Here is a 9,290-nt window from a genome sequence, read left to right as displayed (position 1 = left end):
TATAGGTTCTATTAATTCAATTTTAATAGGATAATGATCTAATCCTACGATAGGCTGAATTGAGGCAGTGATTGTGAAATCCACTTCTGCTAGTTCTCCTTTGAAAAAGAATCTGTCCAATTTTTCTGCAATATAACTGAAGTCTTTTCTTTTATTATTCCATGTGAATACTCTATTTTAGATTACGGTAAAAGCAGGTTTTGGAGGGACCCTGAAACCCTTTTACAAAAAGTAGAAAGATATAGCAATAAAGACCAACCAGGAAATAGAAACCTTCAACAAACTGAAGCACAGTTTCAAAATCAGGTTTTACAGGGACCTGAAACCACAAGAAAAATCCAAGAACAAACTAAACAGGTTTTACAAGGACCTGGAACCACAAACAGTCAAAACAAAAGAAACCAAAAACCAGGACCAGAGACCCCAACCAGCAACCAGAACAGACAGAAACTAAACCAGGGAACCCAACCCAGAGCCACTATTGCAACTCCAAGATCATTTTAGCAGCTTCCTTACCAATTTCAGTAGTCTCTTGAATGGTGTCAGTAGTCGAAGCAGTAGCAACTTTCATTGCGCTCTTCCTCGAGCTCTACCTAGTTCTTTTGCTCAGACCCTCAGCCGAAGTGATATCTTCATTAGCCCTTTTGCCCAGGCTTGCAGCGGCCGCACAAATACTCGAGGTGACCTATTCCATCTTAGTGCCACTCTCCTTGATTAGCATTCTGAGGTTCTGCTCATAGTTGTTGAGTTTATTAGGTATGTCTCCCATCTGCCCTTCCAGTTGGCTAAGTTTGACATTGATAGTATCCAAGTTATGTTGAAGAATCTCAACCTTTTTCTTCAAACCCATCATTTCATTGTAGATCCAGGAATCTACTTTGAGCATGGTGTCATCTTTATCCTTCGCAGAATGCAGGAAGGAGAGCATGGTATCCCTCTACAATGAGTCGCAATCATCATCAGCAGTCCCTTGTGGAGGGGAACGGGCGTTGTCATTATTTTCCTCCATTTCCATTTGTTCCTCCTTATGAACCCCGTCAAAGTCCTCAATGTGAGCAAAGTCATTTTTTTTTCTTCCTCTATCCCCTTAACAGGAGAAGCAGTCTTAGCCATGTGAATACTCTGTTATTGGTTGGTACTTCTATCAATTTATTAACTCTGACCCATTCTCTAAATTCTACTTTGTTTCTTGTTAAAATCTAAGAACCTCCATTTTTTTCTTTAAGGTCAAGTATGGCATTGAAGTCACCACCTATGATCATGTTTGTCATAGGATATAGCTCCATAAAGGTAGATGATATATCATTCCAAACTTTTCATTTGTCTGAAGTTTGTATTGGGCCATAAACATTAGTTAGAATGAATTGGAGATTATGCTTAATGCTTGAAACCATACTCCCCATCCAGTTTCCTTTTTATATTATATTTTTAATGTTTGTTGTCGTGGTATTCCAAATGATTCCCATTCTACCTGATACTCCTTTTGAGTCCTTCATTTTTGCTTTCCCCTTCTTCATGTTAAGCTTGGTTTCATAATTATATCTCGTTCAAAGAGTGTTAGGTTATGTTTTAACACCATTTGTTTACTAGGAGCATTCAAGCCCCTAGTGTTCCATGTTATGATCCTCATTACTCTTCAAGAAGGCACTTCCCCTTCTCAGAGTTGAGAACCTCAAATATCTTTTTTTGTTCCTTGGCTTGACCATTTGCTTCTCTTAATTCCTTAAGTGATTTTCTTCCTCTTTTCAGTTTTGATTTACCACATTTTGGAGGTCTAAATCCTTCCTGGTTGATTGAAATACCCAAATTATTTATACCTATATAGTTATTGTTTTCTTTTGTAGTTCCTTCTTTATCTTCTTCCTCATTTATTAAATATTCTAACATATGCTCTGTAATTTCATTTTCTTCTACATCTGTATCTGTATCCTTTTCTAAATTTTCCTTTTCCGATGTTTTTGGAGTCTCGTTTAGTACCCCAAATTCCTCCTAGTTCTATGACACTTCAATAAGTTCAGTCTTTGTGATAGGATCTCCTTGATTATAGATTTCATACTCCTTTAAGAAAGCTTCAACTTCTGGAGGGATACTATATTCCTTTGTTTTATCCTTCACCTCTGCAGATTTAATTCCAAATATATATTTCCCATCTATTGGTGTTTGCCAAAACTTACAACTTTTATTTTTTGACTTTTTCCTAATTGTTATATTACTCCATTATTTTGAGTCTTCTGCTGGAATTATATATTCTTCTTCCTGATCTTTTGTATACTCTATTGGCTTTAAACTTTCTTCTTTTGTGGTTTTCTTTGCCAAGTATGTTTGTTGGTTCATATCCTTATTAATCGTCATATCTTCACCATCCTAATGTATCTGACTAGTGTCATCCTCAAAATAGTTTATATTTGATCAGTTTACCATCCTATTGTCCATATTTATCCCAATTTCTATCTTAGTATTATAATTCTCCTTCTCTTTTCTTTGGTCTATAGGTTGTTGTTTTATCTCATGTTCCTGATGAAATTGTTCTCTTAGCATAACCTAATCTTCAATGTCTACCTATAATAGTTTAATCTCATGTGTCATTTTATACCATTCTTTAATGCTTCATTCTATTTATTTCAAATTGTCATTCTCCTTGTGACAAATTTTGTGTTCTTTCAACACTACTATTGTTGTCAGTTCCTTGTGTATACCTTCAGTTCTCTATTCTAGTGCTTCTGAACATTCCAATTGACTTTGTTCTTTACTCTTTTTTAATATAAGTGTATTTTTTGTTTGTATGATTTGCTCAATATTTTTCCTTTCATCTAATTTTTCTATCTTCTTATATTTGTCATTATTTGTCTTAATCTTTTGTTCCCTCTTCTTTATTCTAATATTTCTAAAGGATTCCTCTATGGTTGAAAAATTATGATCAATTTCTAGATTTGTTTTAATAATGCCTTTAATTTCCCCTTCATATTTCTTAAATTCAATCTCATAAATGGATCTATTTGTAATAATCTTTTTTCTCCTAATCATTTTTTGATTTGGTTCCTCATCTATTAGAAATTTAACATTACTGGTTTTGTCATACTCTGAGTCTATATCTATAAGTTTACCAATTGATTTACCTATTCTAAATAATGTATATAAATGTTTAATTTCCACTAGAAAATTACTGCATTCATACCAAGTTGGTAACATATGCTCTTTTTCATCATTCCAATTAGGTATCCAAGTTTGAAATCTAACTACATACCTTTTATAATAGCATTTTGATATAGAAATTATTTTATTTCTAATCTCTTAATTTTTACAATGAAGATAAATTGATGATTTTGAGGAAGTACTAATACTTACCTATTGTTTGCAAATCTTCTCTAATTTCTTTGTCAATTTTGACAAATGCTTTTCTAGGTCTAAAAGTTAACATTAAAATTTATTTTTTACATTTATTTTTAAAAATTAATTTAAGTTACACTCCTAGCTCTGAGCATTCCTTCCAGTTTTCTTCTATATACCTGTCACAAATGATTAATATATCAGAGCAATTATAGCAATTAGTTTCCTTTACCTTCTAGTGGCGGAGTTGTCCTACTGCCATTTTGTGTTGGCAACTTTGCATTATTTGAAATACCCTTCTCCCTTTTGTGTGGTAGTATATAGATTTTCTTATTTTTCTCAAAAACCTTAAGTAATTTTTCTGAGTCTACTTGCTTCTATTTCTACCCTAGCCGAATACAGTTAGCTTCAAAAAATTTGGCAAGTTTATATATTGCTAGCTTACTATTTTTGTCCGCTTTTATGGCAAAGTAACCGATTTTGCCATTCACTTTTCCTCTATTGGTCTGATAATTTGGGTAGACTGTTTCTGAGGATATTTGTTTTCTTCCATCATTAGCCTCTTTTTTGGCGATGTTTTTCTTCTTCGATTCCTATTTGAAATTACAACTTACACCCATTGATATTTTGGCATGGATTTTTATTTTGCTTTATCATCTTCCTATCTTTGGCTTCATGCTGTTTAACTAGGGCACTAAATGTGTTCAACTCTGAATGATCATTGTTTAAAGCTTCAAATTTGTTGCCGATTGAAATACAAGAGATCGTCTGTTTTCCTTTTAGCCTATCTCCTTGTTGCTTATATGTTGACTAGGAAAAAGCCAAATCCTAATAAGGGGAAACTTTATTTGTCACTGATTGTTGATATCGATGTTGTCTAGAAAAGCAAAGATTTACAAATCTAGGAAATATTGATTTATTTGCTTGATTCGCTACTTCTGTAATTCTCACCATTTTTCATAACAAACCCTAATAAAAAAAAACCACCTTTTCAAAAATACCACTTTTCTGTTATCAATTTTAATGTTTTTTTGGTACGCAAAAAGCCCTCAATTGAAGGTTTTTATCTAAATTATGAGTACTGAGGCAACAATATTTCCGAGAATTTTCTCTAAAATTGGGGGTTCCATCTGAAATCTAATGGTCGTTGCACCGATGAGAAAAACAATGGAATGGATTTAAATGGATTTAAACAAGCGCTAGCTGAACTGCCATTGTTATGCAAAAAACCTAATTTGATAGGTGAAAGCCGAGCATAAGTTATTAAATGATGATTTGTTGGCATTAAGGGCAGATATTTTGCAAGACTATGCAATGATGATGGCACAAGTTATCGATGGAATGATTGAACATCGCAAGTGTTTCCAATCTTCACCTGCTCCATCATTCGAAGATCAAAGCACACAAGAGAATCGAAAAAATTCAGAGCACTCAATTCTTCAAAATCATCAATTCCAGTCAAAACGACAAAATCGAAGCTTATGAATATATTAAGTTATGTAAATATAATTTAGTTTTTTATTAGAATAATAGTAATTCTCTAGTTTAAATTAAATTATTGAAAACATCACATGATAAAATACATGTGTAGGTAGAATAGCAAGGATAGCACCCACTATTTTGTCAAACAAAAAAATATTAACTAAACAAGTCAAAAGAACCTACAATATATAATTTGAAAGTGAGACACTAAATTACATTTATGGTAAGAGGTTCAACATGAGACACTAAATTACATTTATGGGAAGAGGTTCCTCCACAGGAAAAGCCTATGGGCTTAAATATTTTGAAAAAGGAGTTTCGCCAAATCAAAGGGATTGCAATGTCGTAATCCAGCGAAGTCGTCTTCTCTAGCATTACCTATATTCTTTATGGGCTGAATATGCTGCATATTCGAATTGAGCACTGCAAAAATGGCTATAACTATTTCAGCTCAAAATTTTCCAAAACTTGAATTTAATCAGTCGTCTTAAAGATCTGACACTCCAATGACTGTAGTCTTAAGCCAGTCTTAAGCCAGCATCTCGAGGTAGCATCTCCTTTAGTCCCAGTATAGATAAAAAATCCTTAGAACTCTATTTTAAGAAACAATATGAAGCCATGGAAGGTCTAGACTGGAAATATGTATTGATATTGGGGATAGTGGGTTATAATCTCGCTTGATTCTCTGCAACAACATGAAGCCATGGAAGCGCTAGATTCGAAAAAATCTTCTATTTCTAGTTTGACCTGCCATCTGGGCATGTCATTTTTCTACCAGTGTTTTATCCTGGTTGTCTCTGGTTTTCACAAACATGCCCTGATTCAATATTAATAGTTAATTGCTTTTGAATGAATCCATGTGCCTTGTTTTTGTAGAGATTGCTCTTCCACCCAGGTGAACTGTCAGATAATTCCTTAAAACTGACAAATGCGAACTCTAGTTCATACTTTTACCAGATGAACAGAGCATAGAGATCATATGACCTATTTATATTCATGTTATGGGTATACGAAAGCTTTCGATTGTTAACACTGAATGGATCAAATTTATTGCTACGTCAATTGAGGATCATACGAAGTGATGGTCTATTTCACATTCTGAACATCTTACTGAAGATAATGGTTTGTACCAAATACATCATTATACATGGCAGCAAGCAATCCTCTTCGAAAGGCTAAAAATTTTGTTCCAAATCCACGTACAACCAAATTAATAAATCCCATTAGTTTCATTTGAAGAGTTGCCCATTTCCCTGTTAGGTCTGACATTCTGGAACATTGGAACAGTGTACTCGACATTTAGGTGCGGGCACCAGACGGAGTGTAGTGTAAAACAGTGACTATTTGCTAATGCATTTGGGACATCCGTAAGTCTTGTCTTGCCACAAAACATCTTGCTTTATTTGAATATAGTATTAATGGCTTCATAGGTAATATAAAACACTTCTAAACTCTTAAGATCATTCAATAAAACATTATTCACACACAAATACCAAGACCAATGCAACTTTCATCATGTATGACCACAAACCTTCAATATGACTATCGAAAACGCTCTCCCAATGAACATCCAGTGTTTGTCCAGTCCATTTGGAAGTTCAAAAAAATAGCATAATGATTTCACTAGAATAATGTATTAACATAATACATTCCAACAAAATGTCCCTAACACATAAGCAAGCTTGTAGTATGAAATAATCACTTCAAATCGCTGTTGATATCTCTGAAAATACATAAAGCAATTAATGATCGGTCATGAGCTTGACTCTTCCACCTTGTTCATGTTTGTTTCCTTCGTTACATCAGGAGCAATTTCCTCCAGTTTTTTTTCTGATCCATGAATCTGCAGAAAAACAGAACACTCCATTGAAGCACTTACTTTAGAACACAACTCTCTAATGAAAAATAGACTAAAAAGATGAAAAGCATAATGACAGTAATGATCCAGCATAGCTGTAGACATATGACGAACTACAAGTGGACTTGGCCATAGTATTAACAAAGCATACCATTGAACCCATGCTTGTAGCATCATCCAACTGTTTTCTTAGACTTTTTCGTAGATCCTCAAACTCCTGGAGAAACAAGGATGGAAATTATAATGTAAGTTAATAATAAAAGACACGGAAACGCTGCAATCACTACAAGCCAACTCAACGCATACAGATTTCAACTGCTCTACTTCCAGGTTTAGTGTATTCTTCAAGTCCCCAAGCTCCTGCAAAAAGCAGAGCAAGTATTAGGTAAGAATAGCAGAGCAACCCATAGAATATCAAACCATATAAAAACTTTCATTGCAAAATAAATTCTATGTGCTGCTACTAAACAGTTCTATAATAGTCCCCAAACTTAAATTCCTTAGGATCTTGATACTCCAGATGCCTTTGAACAGAGTGCCAATGGAAACATGTAAAAACCTAGATAAATCAAATGGTTTACCTACAAAATGTTTTGACCGGAGAATAATACAAACCTCTCTGTAAGTCTTCACTTGAGTGTCAAGTTTACCACGCCATTCTTGCAAATCCTGAAAAATGAAAAGGCCACCCAAGAATTACTGGATATCAATAGTTAGTTATTTGGAAAACATGTATGGGGGGGATAAGCGGGATACTACCTTTTTCAGGTTGTGAATTCGACCAAGCAAATCTCCCCTTGAATCGCACAAATCCTGCAACTTCAATAAACAGACAATCAACAAGATTCAGAGAACACAATTTAACAGTTAAGCGTATCCTATACGAGACTGCCTGGTTTCCCAGAGAAAAGAAAGGAGGGGAAAAGAGAAGTCATAAGAAGCATGATTTCTGAGGAAGAGTAGAACGCCAGGCCCAGAAGCGTGATGGCTTGAGAGAGACTCGGGTGAGGGTTTGGATAGTCTATAGCACAATTAAGGAAGGTCCTAAGTCAAAAGTTAAAAGCGTCTGAGTATAAAATGGGCAATGATAGTGAGTTGTTTAGGCTCAAGGTCTCCAATAGTTAGTGAATCGAATTTAAAAGTGGCTTACTACAGAGATATGCCACAGGATATAAATTGTTTAATTCCGTGAAAAGGGCTTGGACTCCCATTTATTTTCTGAGAAACGTCCTATGGAATTGGGAACAAAAAGCAGATGAATCGTTCCTTTCCTAGAATCTATATGTGCAGCGATAGGTTTTAAGCCAGGACTGGGGTAAAAACTATGCAATCTAATTTATTTCAAATCTAAAATTCTTCACTTCAAACAACAATTTCTAACTACGAAGGAATTGAAAACACTTGCTTTCAGAAATTTCCTAATTTTCGTGATAACACCAAGCCCCTGCATGAATGACATCATCCCTGAGAATCTGATGAGTTACACAACAAAGATAGAAAATGGGTATGGTGAACTTACAGCTATGTTTGCCCTACCAAGTGAAGCGGATGCGGATGGAGAGTGCAAGGTTCCCTGCCGCGCATTCAGAGGAGTAAAGAGCGTCAGATCTGCTCGTAATACTAGTAATGAGAGAAAGGAAAGTAAGAAAGTCAGAGCTTACAACCTCTTCGGAAGTGCAAGGGCTTGCGGTTGCATCTGCAGGTGCCATTCTTCCCAACAACAAGACGAAGAAGAAGAAAAACAGCCAAGCGCGCGGAGAGTAGATTTGAAGGGAGATCGCAACAACAACGGCTTCTCCAAATGAGGCTCGCAGATCTGGCCTCTCTTTGCCCGCTCTTTCAATTTGAACAGAGAGAATCAAATTTCTTATCCTTCGCATTTACCTTTATCATTTTTATGAATATGTTTTAGGGGAAAGGTACGCCTTTGAGGTTATTGTTAAGTATTACGTCACTTTTAACGTACCGCACTTTTTAAATTTTAATATGGTCATTCTATTTTATTATTTTTCAAATATGTTTAAATGGCCCAATCTTGGGTATCTTCCTAGGCAAATATTGTAGACGAGCAAACTGGTGAATTAATTTCAATCAATTAGTATTTTATAAAGTTTTTAAGTCATATTTTTGAATTTTCTATAATAAAAAAATTAGTACTTAAAATATCATTGATTTATAAGTTAGTACTTAAAATATGATTGATTCATACAATTTGTCTTATAGAAGCCTTTTTCCAACATCTTCCATATTGCACTAGTTTCCCTACAATGAAAAAGAAAATATAAAAAGAATTAAACTTATTATTATTTGTTTATTTGACTTACAAATTTATCTTATAAAACTATTTTTGAATAACTAAATTTCACTAAACTATTTAACCTACTCAAATCTAATATTTTCTAAATTACCATAATCAAATAACACAATTTATTTATTTATTCATTTTATGGAGTTATTCAATTGCTATAAAAATTATATAAAATGTTTTAAATAACTATTATATTATCTATTATATTTTCATTTGAATAATGAACATTTTTAAATTTTATTTCTAAATAATACATGTAAATTTTGATTTGCACATTTTAGATTCCCTTCCTAAGATTAATGTATTTTCAACTAC

At 33.9% G+C, this 9,290-nt stretch overlaps 1 protein-coding gene across 2 annotated transcripts; it reads right to left on the bottom strand.

The window, feature by feature from the left end:
* Positions 1-6,299: 6,299 nt before the first annotated feature.
* LOC149538858 (uncharacterized) lies at positions 6,300-8,580 on the bottom strand. 2 transcript variants are annotated; one of them, XM_089800198.1, is made up of 7 exons: positions 8,332-8,580; positions 8,187-8,240; positions 7,427-7,486; positions 7,283-7,336; positions 6,974-7,027; positions 6,819-6,884; positions 6,300-6,652 (listed from the first exon to the last, which is right to left on the bottom strand). In XM_089800198.1, exons 1-7 carry the CDS (start codon positions 8,545-8,547, stop codon positions 6,563-6,565), a joined length of 594 nt encoding a protein of 197 aa, XP_089656324.1. In that variant the 5' UTR covers positions 8,548-8,580; the 3' UTR covers positions 6,300-6,562. The 2 variants fall into 2 exon arrangements, with proteins under 2 accessions (XP_089656324.1, XP_089656325.1); XM_089800199.1 differs by having other exon boundaries at positions 7,427-7,480.
* Positions 8,581-9,290: the final 710 nt, after the last annotated feature.

Source organism: Cupressus sempervirens, chromosome 9, assembly GCF_028749045.1.
Source record: "Cupressus sempervirens isolate cs-2001-9-10 chromosome 9, ASM2874904v1, whole genome shotgun sequence".
Taxonomy (NCBI): Eukaryota; Viridiplantae; Streptophyta; class Pinopsida; order Cupressales; family Cupressaceae; genus Cupressus; species Cupressus sempervirens.
The sequence above is the reverse complement of the archived record's forward strand: the minus strand, read 5'-3'. Positions and strand labels throughout refer to the sequence as shown.

Bases quoted from the DNA above. Each gene is read 5' to 3' on its own strand.
- LOC149538858 (XM_089800198.1), bottom strand. From the start codon at position 8,547: ATGCGAAGGATAAGAAATTTGATTCTCTCTGTTCAAATTGAAAGAGCG. The intron at 7,487-8,186 runs GTAAGTTCACCA...TGTTTATTGAAG, and splicing joins TTGGTAGGGCAAACATAGCT to TTGCAGGATTTGTGCGATTC. The intron at 7,337-7,426 runs GTAGTATCCCGC...TTCATTTTTCAG, and splicing joins GAATTCACAACCTGAAAAAG to GATTTGCAAGAATGGCGTGG.